The sequence below is a fragment of the Brienomyrus brachyistius genome, chromosome 20 (genome assembly GCF_023856365.1).
Source record: "Brienomyrus brachyistius isolate T26 chromosome 20, BBRACH_0.4, whole genome shotgun sequence".
In the NCBI taxonomy this organism is placed as follows: domain Eukaryota; kingdom Metazoa; phylum Chordata; class Actinopteri; order Osteoglossiformes; family Mormyridae; genus Brienomyrus; species Brienomyrus brachyistius.
The window spans coordinates 10,503,997-10,520,356 of NC_064552.1; the positions used below are offsets into that span (position 1 = coordinate 10,503,997).

At 43.2% G+C, this 16,360-nt stretch overlaps 1 protein-coding gene across 1 annotated transcript in view; it reads right to left on the reverse strand.

Annotated features, from left to right (window-relative positions):
• Positions 1-16,360, reverse strand: part of pcdh15b (protocadherin-related 15b) — a 224,201-nt gene that overhangs the window by 76,810 nt on the left and 131,031 nt on the right. The window contains exons 11-12 of the mRNA XM_048987517.1: positions 3,807-3,915; positions 3,136-3,248 (exon numbers count right to left, since the gene is read on the reverse strand). Coding sequence (XP_048843474.1) covers positions 3,136-3,248; positions 3,807-3,915 — 222 coding nt within the window. The remainder of the gene's footprint in view (positions 1-3,135; positions 3,249-3,806; positions 3,916-16,360) is intronic.

Here is a 16,360-nt window from a genome sequence, read left to right on the forward strand (position 1 = left end):
TTATGTCTGTGACCTCAGCCATCCATCCTCTCTCCTGGTTTGTTTGCTGTTCCCCAGCATTCCTACTTAGTGTCCCTCCTCTTCCTCAGCATTCCTACTTAGTGTCCCTCCTCTTTGGCAGCATTCCTACTTAGTGTCCCTCCTCTTCCCCAGCATTCCTAATTAGTGTCCCTCCTCTTCCTCGGCATTCCTAATTAGTGTCCCTCCTCTTCCTCGGCATTCCTACTTAGTGTTCCTCCTCTTCCTCGGCATTCCTACTTAGTGTCCCTCCTCTTCCCCAGCATTCCTACTTAGTGTCCCTCCTCTTCCTCGGCATTCCTACTTAGTGTCCCTCCTCTTCCCCAGCATTCCTACTTAGTGTCCCTCCTCTTTGGCAGCATTCCTACTTAGTGTCCCTCCTCTTCCCCAGCATTCCTACTTAGTGTCCCTCCTCTTCCTCAGCATTCCTACTTAGTGTCCCTCCTCTTCCTCAGCATTCCTACTTAGTGTCCCTCCTCTTCCCCAGCATTCCTACTTAGTGTCCCTCCTCTTCCCCAGCATTCCTACTTAGTGTCCCTCCTCTTCCTCAGCATTCCTACTTAGTGTCCCTCCTCTTCCCCAGCATTCCTACTTAGTGTCCCTCCTCTTCCTCAGCATTCCTACTTAGTGTCCCTCCTCTTCCCCAGCATTCCTACTTAGTGTCCCTCGTCTTCCCCGGCATTCCTACTTAGTGTCCCTCCTTTTCCCCAGCATTCCTACTTAGTGTCCCTCGTCTTCCCCGGCATTCCTACTTAGTGTCCCTCCTCTTCCTCAGCATTCCTACTTAGTGTCCCTCCTCTTCCCCAGCATTCCTACTTAGTGTCCCTCCTTTTCCCCAGCATTCCTACTTAGTGTCCCTCGTCTTCCCCGGCATTCCTACTTAGTGTCCTTCCTCTTCCTCAGCATTCCTACTTAGTGTCCCTCCTCTTCCCCGGCATTCCTACTTAGTGTTCCTCCTCTTCCTCAGCATTCCTAATTAGTGTCCCCCAGTCCAGCTCAGTGTACTGGACTCACTCAGCTGGACTCCATTGCTGCATTTAAATCACAATCTCAAAACTCATCTGTTTAAGCAACTTTTTTTCGTATGGGGCACCTCAGCCATTCCATGTATTCGTCACCATTTTACAACCAGCTCGCTTAGTTGATTAACGTAATTAGTTAACTCAATGAGGTATTGATTAACCAAACAAGGTGGGTCAGTGGTCCAGTGAAAAATACACGTGTAAATTTGATGGCTGCTACAAATCATGGGGTGACCATAGGAGAGGTTGTGAAATGGCTACGCTGACATACTTTCACAGAAAAAACAGAATTTTGTACCAGTATGAAGATCATTTGTACACAGTTTACTTTGGCTCCCTAAAAGAATTTTGCACAGTATTGTAAGTCTCCGCTAAACAACATATTTTGAATTTTGCCTTCAACATCAAGGGAGGTCCCTCGACATTCAGCAACAGCCTTCGGTCTGCAGCATCGACGCATGAACCATCTCCGCTCCATCTACCCTCAGCTCCCGCGTCTCTGCTAAACTCAAGCCAGTATGACTCAGCTTTGCCTTCAATTAACGGCTTTACTGCTACACTCTTCTATCACTGCATCTCCCACAGCAGAGCTGGTTCCTCGCCACTCAAACCCTCATAAAGACTCTCTTTCTGTTTCTTGTGAGGTTCTTCCCTAATCTACAGAAACACAGATGCATTAGAAAGCCACTGTAAATGCACTGCATTTCTAAAGTATTAATTTCCCCTGATGCATTTAGGCAGACACATTTAAGAAAACAGTTACTGCATTACCTGGCCAGCAGTCGTTAGCAAAACTTTTCGCTTTGGAATTATATCAGAAAGGTCACTTAAATTTGTTTTCCCTCCAAACAGGCATGGATGTACCCTGCATCGACGGGTGTCTCGAGACTGCATGGAGAAGGGCATGCAGACAGTCACAAATTTCAGCAAAACCTGCAGAATTCAGAACTGTTTGCCACCTCCAAATTTACAATCCCAGCAAATTAATATTAACGGAGGTGCTTTCATCACGCTACTGATGGGAAGGGAATCGGACAACTTTGTTCATATTCAAATCTTGTTTGCGGGTTGAAAACCATTTCGCGAGTCATTCGAGTGTAACGGCTGATATATATATATATATGCGCTCTCCGGGTGTTTTTCCTAATTCACCAAGAGCCGAGGCTTAAAAGACAGATAGCGGAGTTTCAACAAAGCCTCGTACGTATATTATGCCTCTCATCTGAAAGGTCATTCATTTTCTCTGCTGCCAGCATACTGCTCAGTACGCTGGGAGAGCAGTGGAAGGAAAATCAGCAAGGAAATGAATAAACTGCTTCCTCAAGAAATAGGGGGGAAAGGAGCGGGGGGGGGGAGGGGGGGAGGGGTTAGCTCTTTAATCCTGTCACGCTGACAGGGGGATGAGCAAATAGGATAGTGTCAGCTGGCATAGGATCGGGAATGTACAGGGCGGCTGCTCTTTCAGGGTTACACAATGGCCCAGAAGTGTCATAATTTAGCAGTCACGTTCCGTTTCAGCGTCCCCTGTGAGTGTCATCCGAGCAGCGGGCTCGCGCTCCGAGAGGCACCAGAGGGGCCATGAGCTCGACGACGGGATCGACTCGGTCTACATTTCCTCGAACCTCCCTATGCCAAGGGAAGGGTAACAACTTCTGCAAGCGCTTCAAGATCAATGGCAGTATGTGTGTCCCACACGAGTCGCAAAAAGCCTAACACAGGCACTCTCTTCTCCTCCTCGCTGACATCATAGAAGGAAAACACAGAATTCAAATCCGTGCAGCTCCTTTAGCGCAAGTGAGGGCCTCTTTACATTCAGCCCCAGCAAGTAAACCACAAGGGTTAGCGGGCAGACAGTTACCGACGGAAGCTATATTTTCATTTCCCGCGGTGGTACATAGAATGTTCTTTACAGATCATCACCTTCCACAAATTGGTCCAACAACCTTTACAGCGGTACAAAAAAACTCTCCCTGATGTCATTGCAATAAGGGGCGAAGCACAAACACAGAGCACATAAAAACAGAGGCACTGCATCATTTTGGAACAGCCTGAAAAATGGTCAATCTCCCAGGCAAGAAAGTTTCCCTCGTATTACCTTGATCACCAAGTCGAATTTGTGGTATTGATCCCTCCTAATGGGCTGCAGAAGTCGGAGCTCAGCTGTGGTCTGGTTGAGCACAAAATACTCAGGATACGTCTCTGGTTTACCTAAGAAAGACGAAAAACAGAGAGCAGGTCATTCCGTGACATTTGGAGACCAGAGATATCCTCCTAGTAAGTGACTTATCTAGAGCATGCAAGGCATTCGAAACATTAAGTATTATTAAAATAATATTCTTTGAAATTCTACATCCCGTACGACAGCCCCCCCCCACACACAAAATATTCATGTGCATATAAATTATTCAGCAAGGTTTATTAAATATGCAGTCTTTATTTGGCCAGTTTTTTTTTTTTAAAAAAAAAAAAACAAAACACCTGGCTTGTATCTGACAACCTGAGTCTAACTGGCTGCAGCGTTTCTTGACAGCCCTGAATGAACAAGAAGCTGTGGATCAACCCCCCCATAGTTCCCACAGCTCATCTCTCTCCACAGGCGGCAACGCTCAGGCGGCCGCTGGACGCCCTCGGCCCCAGGGTCCTCGGCGTGAGATGCGGGGGCCTCCCTATGTAATGCCGCTTTCACAGTAAACAGTTCCTCTGCGAGGGCGGGGGGGCGTGAGCGGTGACTGATTGCAAATGACAGTGCGTTTGACAGACACCTACCAATGAGGATGGAGTAAAGAATGCCTGGTCGATCCGATGGGGGCTGTATGTTTCGATCTTGATCAACTGCCTGAATGGTGGGAGTGACGTTGAGTGGGTTTACTTTGCTCTGAAAAGAGATGAATTATTATTATTATTATTATTATTATTAGGTGGTGCAGTGGTTAGCACTGTTGTCTCACACCTCTGGGACCCAGGTTTGAGTCTCCACCTGGGTCACATGTGTGCGGAGTTTGCATGTTCTCCCCATGTCGTCGTGGGGTTTCCTCCGGGTACTCCGGTTTCCCCACATAGTCCAAAAACATGCTGAGGCTAATTGGAGTTACTAAATTGCCCGTAGGAATGCGTGTGAGAGTGAATGGTGTGTGAGTGTGCCCTGCGATGGGCTGGTCCCCCCATCCTGGGTTGTTCCGTGCCTCGTGCCCATTGCTTCCGGGATAGGCTCCGGACCCCCCGCAACCCAGTAGGATAAGCGGTTTGGAAAATGGATGGATGGATTATTATTATTATTATTATTAGATGTCACAGGCACTTTTCCCAGCTCCCCCACCCGAACTTTACAAGGGATTAGCAATTAGGCATTCCTATGAATGCTGAGAACTGAGAAAGGGAATAACTGCAAAAAATACAGCAACACTGTCTGATATTTCCTGAAATGTTACTATTCCCTAAAAAGCCTGGAGCTCACAAATAAAAATAATAATTAACATCTTACACTGTGTCACCGTGTTCAGCATTACTACCTTAATTCGGGCACATGAGATCCATTTTAAATCCTCAAGCTGAAATTGCATTACTGTGACAATAACAGGGTTGGCATCGGGCCACTGGCTGGCGTGAGATTTACATGTATACAACGGTTTTATGACATTGTAAATAGTCTGTAGGGTTTACAAACTGCCCCAATGCTTTAGATATACAGGTAGGTGACTTTAGGTTTATAATGGAATAATATAGATTTTCCGTAAGATTACTTGCGTGAGCGTGACAGTCTGTGCGCGCGAGTGTCACGCCAGATGTGTAGGAGTTGGAAACTGTACAAAAAAACAGGTCTTCAGCTATGAACTGAGCCGCTTCGGTGATGAATGTGATTCACATACGGCGTGAACAGCGTCGGGAAAAGACGCAGACGCCGTAGCTTCATTCCAAGCACAAATGTTTTCCGTCCACTGGATCTGAGCTGGGCCCTGCACTATGAAGCGGGGTTACTGGCTTATCGGGGCACCTCGTCGGATTTACGGTAGTCTGGGCAAAATGTAAGTGAACAAATATAAAGTACATTTAAACTGTGGTACCTTAATTCCGACAAGTTACCCCGATATGCCAGGAACCCCACTTCGCAGTGCAGGCCACTGGCAAGCTTCAGTGGATCTCCAAGAGCCAAACAGCACAGGTAATCAATCAGGAGGCACTGAACGCTGACGCAGTGTGTCCAGGTCCACAGCCATGAAACGTCCTTCAGATTTATACACAGCTTATACTGTTATTACATTTTTGCTACGACAAACCAAATAAGCATGCGAAAAGATACTTGCAAAAATACTGCTTCAAAATCATCGACTCAATAAAATGTTATTTCAGTACAATTCAATATTGTCACCATGTAATTTAGTATCGTTACCAAGTTTTTATTTGAAAAGTTTCCATTTTCATTTTTTTGTACATCTCAATTTTTCTGTACTAAAAGAAACACACTCTGCACAGGAAAAGAAAATGATTTGTCATTTTGTATAGTTTAGTACCCAGAAATGGGCATAACGATTTTATTCTGTCGTTTCTCCGCACATCCTGACAGCTGATGTCTACAAAAAGAGAATATTATAATCCATATATGGGACATCCAGCTTTTAATGAATCCACACTGAAACTGTGGACGTCCTGCGCCTCAAGCACAAATGTGTTTAATGCGAAGAGCAGTGTGAGTTTGCAACTCGCTTCAAATGACTTCAGACGCATGCAATGCCTTCATTTATTTTTGTTCATGTTAAAAGAAAATCGTGTAACAGATGCGATGTACACATCAGTGGTCACAATGCCTCCCCTAATCTACAGAGAACATAAGCAGGTCTTCAAAGAGGTTACAGGTAACTTCTCACGCTTCCCACATCCGTGAAGGGAGGAAATCAAAGGAAAAGCTTTTTTTTTCTAAAAAAAATAATTAAAAACCATTTGCAAGGACTCCACTAAAAGCATTTTCAAGAGAAAATATAAAGGTTACCATCACATTACGTAACATCAGAGCTTGTGTTCATTTATTAATTGTGGCTGTATATATATAATTCATCTGAGAATGAGAGGAATAATGAAAAGATAAGAAAACACTGTCTCTCTCAATCCATTTCAAAGAATTAAAGGCTACATGAAACACCACGCAGTGTTATGCTATGCAGGGTTATGTCTACACTAGTTTAAATGATTTGATGACATTTATTTACTTTTTGAGTATCTATTCATTCCTTTCATTGTCCAATACATATGCACTCAACTGAAAGTTTGGGGGAGAAAACTTTTTTTTTTTTAAAGAGGTCATTATAATAGACTATAAATACCTTCATAATGCATTATAATGATCAGTATAAGCCATTATAATGCATCATTAAGGTATCTATAGTATATTATAGATAAGAGCTTCATAGAGCATTCATAATGCATAATAAACATGACTATAATGTATTTTTATAAATATCTATAGCCATGTTTATAATACTTTATGAATGCATTATAATGCATTATGAAAGTATCTATAATGCATTAAACCTGATTGCTTTAAAAGGAGTCTTACCACTTTCATTTTTGCTTTGTGACTAATGCTGCTTAACAAGGTTACGAATGGCAGTAAACTGGCTTTCTTCACTTTATGAGGAGTGCAAACACAGGCCTGAAACAGAACCCACTGAAGACAGTAACTAAGAAATGACTCCTTATGTAGTACTTTTATATAAATCCCCAGTCAGATAGGGAAAAAGAGAGAGAGAGCGAGCAGTGGTCACTTAGCAATAAGCACCGCAATGCTCTACATTCAAGAGACTCCTCAGTCAAGCTGAGACAGCACTTGCGAATTAATTAACAATAACTTTAATTGCTTCCATTTCACCACTTTTGACACGTTCGCAAACATGACGCTCATTAGGACCAACCACAAAGCAGCCGGAAATTTGCTTTCAGAAAATGAGGGCAGGCAGTTCAGCTATTCGCCAACCTAGAATTAAATAATTTAAACCCAACAGTTACTACGAGTAATGTAATGCAATGTAACGTAATGTAATGTATTGAAACGACATGCCCGTTCCTGACAGTACAGGCTACAAACTTGTTCTCCGTGGTTCGGAAGTTAATTTAGTCTGATAGAACACAGGGCATTGGTTCAGACATCATTTCAGTTTTAATAATTATAATGCATAAATGTCTCTCTACATCTCCATGAGTTCCCTGCCCTGCCTTAAGCTTCCTGGAATAAGCTCTCTCACTCAGGCTGCGATTGGGAAAACAATTACTGGAAATGAACAAATGCAGAACGCATAAAAAAGCACCCAGTTTGACTTTGGCGTTCTTTAACTGCCTAGAAATGAGTGTAAAAGCACTTGGCCTGGTGGGTAACACACTTATGTAGTTGGGTGCTTCCCCCCCTCCCCGATACTCCCATTCCTGCCCAAAACTCATGCTGCCGGACTAATTGGAGTCACTAAATTGCCCAGGATGTGCATGCAGCTAAGAAGAATAGATGGGCTAAGAAAAGAGGGAAGAGTCTCTCTGTACCTTCAAGCTCTAACCATGAACACTTCAAGGCTTTTCATGGACCAACTAGCTGAGCCGCACAACGTTTACAGGTACCTGACATGCTTTTTAATGTGCAATAAGAGGTGAACATTGGAAAAACTATTCCATTACTAACCTTAAACGCCACTACAATACCGTGAGCCACAATATTGCAGCGATGTTTACTGTGACATCTGAAAAATGCCATTTATATTCCATTCTGCGCCTCCTTTTTGTTAACTACTTTTACATGATTAATTACCGCCCTGTAAACGTAATTTTGGCAGCGGGAAATGTTTCACTTATTTGAACAGCAACACACAATGGCAGCACTGCGTCTCTTTGTTCTTGAACCTCAGATTCCAGCCAAAAGCAGATCATTCGCAAATGTGTGAGATATTTGGCTTATGTATATTCAGCTGAGCAATTAACTGTTACATTAAAGAGTTAGATCCTCTGCAGCTGTTGTAAGATTTCATAAATCTCATTATGCATCTCCCAAAGATTATTTGCATTATCCGTTCCAGTGCTTTGACACATCATATTCGAAAGCTCAGAATACTGGCCTCAGTACTAACCAGGAACACTATTAAATAAATTAAATAGGGGGAAATATGCACAGGAAGGTGGTGTGGCTCAGTGGGATAGGATTCTCTGCCTGCGATCAGAAGGTCTTTGGTTCAAATCCCAGGACTGGCACAGCGACGCTGCCTTTGGGCCCTTGAGCAAGGCCCTTACCGCCCAGCTCCAGAGCTGCTCCTGCTGAACCCTAGCTGACCCGCTGTGCTGTGACGCCCAAACTCACTCTCACCCTTGTGTGTGTCTGTACGTCTCAGGAAGGGAAGATCTCTGCTACTCAGTCCAATACAGTGCACTGATACAGTGAAGCATCCCTTCACTGTGGTGGGGTCTCTTGCGGCCCACATCCCTCAGCCAGTGCTTATCGGTCACTGCTGGCATGTTACCTTACAAAAGCACACACTCTGCTCCTATGGCAGTCTGATCCCTCGGCCGTGATAAATGCACAGCAAGGCACCATTTTTCCACACTTCTGTAACAATAAAGCCATTTGCCGTGATTTCATTCCTGCTTCCCTTACATACGAGAAACGACCTGACACCATTTTTCTTCTCCTACTTACACTGAAAAAGAACATAAAAAAAAGATGGACGGAATTAACTACTAACACATGGCCGGTAAACACTCCACACGTGACTATTGACAAATCACTTTAATTATCGCAAAACATTGCTATTAATGAAAGATATGGAAAACATGTTTACCTTTCACCTACGAGACTGCATCAGGCACTGTGTCGACTCACATCCTCAGCCTGAAGCTTTTAATTAGACATAAATAAACGATTAGCGTTTATCATGGCAGACTGCATTGCAAGCTCAGCTCTCTAATCTCTTAGCCCACACACCCTACGGTGTCCCCAAACTGTGATTGCGGAGATTTGAGAACACTTTATATAATAAATCTTTTTTTCCCAATAAAGTAATTACAAAAGGCAACTGGCATACCTGATTAGTTAAACACCCCGCCCCCTTTTAATAAATAAATGCTGATCTTTTGCTATGCTATGTAATTGTAAAAAGGTTGTAAAAATTCTTTCCTTTCAATTTGTATATATGCAAATTCGAAAAAAAATAAACAAGCAGCTGATGAAGTGTGATAAGTTTGTGCAGGGATAGTTTACGCATTGATGAGGTCTGGATGATAATCGACACAATGCGTGTGTAATTGGATATATGCATACGCTATGCTAGCGATCTCATTAAAGAGGCTTTCAATGCTCTGACGTATTAATTCACAGGCTACAAATCTGCAGTTAATGTCTGTTATTCTGATAAATCCAGCTACTGTTTGGATACTACAGTATTAGTCTCTGCTGGTATGATATCCAGCCCTTATCCCCAGGGTCTCAGTGAGCTGCTTAGCAAGCAGCCAGCTGGAATGCGGTGGCCCTTGAGCTGTACATCTTGTTGGGTACAAGGTCACAGTCAGCCTCTCCTACAGACACTGTCGACGGGCCGGAAATCCAGTGCATGCGGTTTCTCCATAGCGTCCCGCGTGAGCTGAACTGGAAACGGCCTTTATTCTGAATTCCAAACGCCGCGCTACAGCAGCGCGTCTGTGGAGCGCGGAGGGAAGCATCCGGCGGGTTTGTACACGCTCCTCCTCGCCCCGCGGCCGACCATCCCTGAACCTCGCGCTAGGTGACCTCTTTGCTTCTTAAGCGATTTACAGTGTGCGCCAAAACGAACTCTGCTTATTCATCAGGACCCCCCGGGGCAGCTGGCCTGCTGCAGATTCGCTCCTTTATTCTACATTTGTCATCACATATTGTAGCTACTAATGCAACTTAGCAATCAAGCTAGATAGCGGTTCAGCGTAATTCAAGCGAAAGAGCAGCAGATTATAACTCTAAGCATGACCCCAAAAATATGCAAATCTGCAATGGAAGCAGCGCAGCACTGGCAGCTGATAAAACCAGTGAGTCCGCTGCAGTGTTGTTTGATGCTGTAGACTGGCTTGTGTGCCATACAGCACTGCAAAGTGCGCTTCTGTCTATATACACTAAGTGTAACCAAAAAAACAATCCGAAGACAACACAGAGTTCACCCTAGATTATTTCTTTCAGACGGCAATTATCTAATAACCTCATAATTTGAAGGACTGTTAATTACGTGTTTGTCCCTTTGAAACGTATGGCTTTGTGTGTTGGGAACCCGACAGTGATCCTGGGGTCCGTTTGGGCCCCTTGCAATTAAGTTGCCTCATCAAACTTCTGTAATGCTCCCGTTTAGTAGTGACAGTTGCTCCTGTTCTCCCTCCAGCTAGCGACCCGAACGCTACTTAATTAATTCACCTCTCTTGCTAATTAAAACACAAAGAATATCAAATATCCCTGCCGCATGAGATCCTTCAGCCTTAAATTATATATATATAGAGTCTGTTGTCAACAACAGGCGTAGCGAGCTCTAATGACCTGCAGATTTGTCTGAAGACCATCTCCCACAGCGTTCGTGCGCAGAGCTTTGGGCGGTATCCTTCACTGTAGAGAGCCAAGGCTTGCCACTAGTGCGCCGTCCTTCATGATAAAAGCACACTGAGCAGGGGAGCTAAAACCTCCCACCACCGAGAACCGCCAATAGCTAAGGAGGGGATCCGGCAACTGTCCTCAGGTGACCCGTTTGGTTCCATCCACTCTTTGAACTACAGGAACCGCTAGCCGCATTTGGGAGACTAAGCAAAGGGTGTCAAACGGCTTGGGGGAGATTTAGTGGACCAGCATTTCAGCCTTAGTACAAGAACCTCCTTTTTATACAGAGGCACTCAAATGTACCGCAGTGAGGGGAAAGAAAATACAAAAGCAAGATCATAGGTGATCGGATTTAAAGGACAAAATGCTTCTTTGCTTTCAAAGGCATTCACAAGAATAAGAAAACCCTTATGTTCCTTAAACTGTTATTTTCATGTTTCCAGCCCTGCAGGTATTTCATTTCTGTCCTCAGGTTTCTGGGGTCCTGTTACAATGGAGAGAGTGTGTGTGTTTTCATAAAAGCAGAATTTACTGAAATAAAGCACAGAGAGTTTTCAGTTAAGAAGGAGACAGGCATGAAAATGTAACAGGCAAAGTGATAAATGTATATTAAATGAATGTCTTCCTGATCTGAACATTGAAATACATACATATCAAATGTAAAACAATATGAGAAGCGTGTTTTTCTCCTTAAACCAACAGTGGAGAAATTCTACACCTGATGAGCATGACAAATTTAATGACACAACTCAGCCCAAGGCTATTTTTCAGTGTCGCTGGTATTTATCATCAGCATTTCCTGTATAAATAGACGTACTTCTACAGAGCTTGCGCAGATTTTAGGCTAATCCTGGGACTTTTGCTGGTGGTTGAAGTGACTCCCCACTGGTTCTGTAAAGCGCTTTGGGTGTCTTGAAATGCGCGAGATAAATGCAACATTCATTCATTCATTCATTCATTCACTCATTCTTCTAACACGCTGTGTAGTAATTTGATGGATATTTTTCCAGCATCTCTATGTAAACAGCGAGGTCTCCTTTTACAACGAAGACAACATAAAAAATAAATAAATCGTACAATCACATGCTCCATCTAGGTTTACGGCACACGGCAGGTAGATGCAATGCGCTCCAGACGCTACAATGCTGTCTCATCCACTCATTTCCCCTGTACGTTTGACACTGAAATCCTTTCTGCTATAAAGCAACCTCCTTCAGTCCTCCACAGCTGTTATCTTAATTCTGCCGCAGCTTAGCGCTGCTGATGAGCTTCCCCAAATCCCTGCTTCATTCTGCCAGCAAAAAAAACCTCATCTGATCTCCAACCACTGGGCTGATGCTTCCACAACCACCACCAAAAAAAAAAAAAAACGTTGCAGTCACCTCCTCCCACCCCCCACACCCCCATGCCCCCAACACCCCCCAGGGCACTGTGTCGCACTGCAAGCAATACATTATTCAGTTATTCACTACTTTTTGTGGCTCTAAGCAACAGGTGCTGAAAATGACATTTTCAGACGGATGGACCTCTCATTAACATGCTTTTTAAACTTGCTGCAAAATGAGGTTAGGACTGCTGAATATTACATATATAATAACTTATTAATCCAAACCACCAGCACAATGTTCAACCCCGGGGCAAGGGAACACCCTTTACAAGGAGCCAATCCATCGCCCGGCCAACACCCACATATGCATCAATCATAATAAAATTGGCAATTCATAAACACTCTGAGTATATAGTATATATCACATTTACATTTTCCATCCATCTTTTAGCTGCTTACCCAGTGCAGGGTTATGGGGTGGGGGGGCGGGGCTTATTTGGTTTAATTTATATGCAACTTTACAGAATGGACAATGCAGCCGAGGAAAAATTCACAGAATTATTTCTTTGATTCGCTCTGCGAAAACGCCCAGTGTTGCCATAAAGACCTAGAACAGCCTAAAACTGAATTTATCGTCAGAAAAACTGTCGTAAACTTTTCAACATTAATTTACTTCCTGCCATGGTTTTGATGTTAAAAAGTTCGCAGACGTCTATATTTCGGATTGTCTGCGAAAGGCGTCAAAATGGCAAGTTATGGTACCGGCGGCCGCGCATTATCTGGTTTTGCGTATTTATGAAAACTGTAAGTGGTGTTACCATTTCCTGTCTTGATTAGCTGTATATCACAGGTCTTTTATGCCAGTGGTCCTCAATGCGAGGCCTGTGGGCCACTGGCACCCCCTGGAGGTCAGCGTGACAGCCCGTGATTGAATAAAAATAAAAAGCAAACTATCCTGACCATCAGATTCAGTCATTTTTAAATTAGCACTTTTTAAATTTTTTAATTATTGCTTTCATTCTACACGCAATACGACTTCCCCAGCAATGTGCAGCTACGTAGTTACCTAACGATCAAGTGAAGCAGCATCGACATTACTTCCAGCTAGCCAGCTTTTAAAAAGTAAACGGTGCCCCCCCAGCCCCCCCTGTACACCGGGGGAAGCCCCCATGGCCTTCGTCTAAAATTCAGCGAAGAACACTGATTCACGCTGTTCAACGGCTACAATTCTATGAGTACCATCTGTACTGAATATTTAGCAGTGCTTTGATATTGAAAATACATTCGTATTTTCCAGCTATATCAACTGAGAATTAGTCAATTTCTTCCTGGGGGATGGAGGATTTAGCTGTTAGCTTAAAAAGAAAACATAAAAAATAGTGCAATTTTACATTGGGGGAAAGAAGTACTGAAACATTATTTTTCATTAAAGATGACATGTCCTAGTCAATAACCAGACTTAAACCAGATTGAACACTTATAGAAGGAACTGAAGATGAAGACACACGAGCGGGGCCCCCGGATTCTTAAAGATTTAAAGACTGTCTGTGTAGAAGAATGAAGCAAAATCCCAACCTGGACATATACTGCGACAGATTAGCTTCTTTGAACGGAAGGCGTCTTGAGCTGTCATAGCAAACAAAGGCTTCTCCACCAAAAATGAATTACATTTCGGTTAGTGAGTTTGGTATCTTTTTTTTTCTCCTGTGTCATTCCACTTTACAGCATATAACTTTATTTGTGGATTACAATGTAATGATTTCTTTAGTTATGTCGCTTTGAGTTCGTATCAATGACCGCTCTAAATAACAAGCGAATAGCTGCATTGGACACATGTTAAACGCGAAAAATTTTGATGAGCTGAATACTTAATTCGTCCCACTTTAGCTTAAGTGGGTTTAGCAACGGTGCCTCACATCTCTGGGACCAGGGTTCCAACATCCATCCTGACTCCACATGTGTTGAGTTTTTATGCTTTTACAATCCCCCCCCCCCGGGGTTGGGGGCTTCCACCAGGTTCTCCGGTTTCCTCCCACAGTCCAAAAACATGCTGAGGTGACCCAGAGCTGCCAAATGGTTTGTACTCCTTGCCCTAGGTCACCCTAGGTCACCCTAGGTCATTCCATGCCTTGTGCCTGTAGACTCCAGACCCCCCCACTACCCTGTATAGGATAAATAGATACAGAAAATAGATGGATAGTCGATCATGTGTGAGACAAGCCTCAGCACCAAGAAGGGCTTTTGCAGTTTTAGAAGAGCTGAGGGTCACATCCCAGATTGTGGGTTTCTTTTATTATAAAAGCCCCTGAGCCGACCGGACTACAACAAAGCGAAATGCTCTTAAACAGTATAGCTAATAAAAAATAACGATGCACCACTTTCTGTATCTTGGTTGGCCAATGAAACCGGCAGAAATCAAAACTACAGCTACTGCACAGAGAAGAACATTTACAAAGAGATTTTATTTCCAAAACTCCATGTTATTAATCAGTTTAATCTGTTATGGTCGCATCTTTACTAATTCATAATTAAATAAAACATGGGATAATGAAGTTCAATTTTATTAAAAGCTGCGACGCTAATTTTTATCACAAAGTTTGCAAACTTGTATCTCTCCAACAGTTTTATTATTAATCAAGGCAGATGTAAGTGCTGATTACCATATCCCAGCTGTGAGGGGAAAAAAAACATGTCAATTTCATAATCTAATTTAACACGAAGACCTTTTTCTGTAATTGTAAATGTAATTTTTCAAAGAGACAGGAATTTGTTAAGAGTGTCAAAAGTCAAGAGTTCTTTGTTACTCAAAAGTTTACGATTTAATTATGCGTACGATACGTCAGTCAAGCAATGACTACTCAATCTGCTCCCCCCCCCCACCATTTCTGACCTGATCACTCGGTCTCTCTTTATTAAGACGGCTGCTCAGACTAATGGTTTGACTGATGACGCGAAAGAATGCTGACGGACACACTGCCCTCTGCCGTCGTCACTAAAAGCCCGAAACGCGCGACCTGGAAACAAACCCTAAAGGCCTACTTTCTCCACTATTGATGAAAACATTTCATGGGATCAACGCGTGTTAAATGCCACGGGAGGCCTGGAGCGGCGCTTTCTCCATCACTCACCGCGGCCCGCGACCAAGAATCTTTGCATCCATCTGCCGCGTCGCACATAAATCACTTATAATTACTGCAAGCCAGGGTCACCGATGCCATGCGAGTTATCAAAGGTACTGCAGACGATGAATTGACAGAAGCTAATTGCCTGTAAATTCTACTTTGCCGGCGCGATCGCTCTGTTCCTGATTTGCATTTATTTGTATTCTGCTTACACTTACAAAGACAGCGTCGCACTGTGGGAACCAATCAAAAATAAGAGATTCGGTGGACAATTAATGCTGCACTTTTACTTAAACATGACCTGACAGCTCTGAATAAAATTTAACATAATGTATTTGTCATGGCCTCCAACATCAGAGCTCGCGATTTCACACGTCACTCGTTGATAGACCAATGCATTTGCTCCCTCAACTGAAGTTAAGGACATACTCCAGGGAGGTATAGAGTCATTCTCCGAGGTAATTAAACTTACAGGTTTCTGGTCAAAAAGTCTCATTCTATTATGTTACTCGCTACACGTTCACTAGGGCCGGCATGCGAAAAACAAGCTGCTAGCCATTTCGGTGCTGAGATAACTGTGCAAATCGTACAGAGCTAAATACGCTTCATTTGTCTAAGGCAAAGACAGCATCTCTGGGCTTCTACGCCGACAGAGGAAGTGGCACCATTAGCATGAAACTGTAAACTGTACAGGATACCGCTGCATCAACATAAGTAAGTAGCTTTATTTAATAATTATTCATCTTAATAGTACATTTTCGCTATTTCTGGTGCATCATTATTCCTCACGAAAATAATGGGGTTTTATAAAAATGCACTAAATCAAGAACAGCGGAATAACCAGCAACCTTCTCCCCTTATAGTATCCCAGCACATCTTACGTCTCATCCCAGAACGCCATTAAATCAGAGTGGTCAGTTTACAGCTTATCATCACTTATTATCTCACCCTTTGTGAACAGCACTTTACACGTGAGGCTTCAGAAAAAACCAAGCATTTATGCTAGTGCCTTTAACACAAGTTATGGTCTCGTTCCACTCATTAGAAATCAAGTTATTTGTCACTGGACGCTGACCTGCCACTATCGTCAGTTTGCAAAGTGAAGACAAGAAAGGCACTTAAAATCGAACAGAACACCAGGCATATCAATATGCTACCCAGATATTTCACCTGATACTCACCCTTTTTGCAGAACACTGATGGATTTCAAAATGGGGGAAAAAAAATTATTGCTTTTTTGGTGTTGTAAATACAGAGCAAGTCATTATTTGATCAAATATCTTTGCGCCTTTGCAGCTCT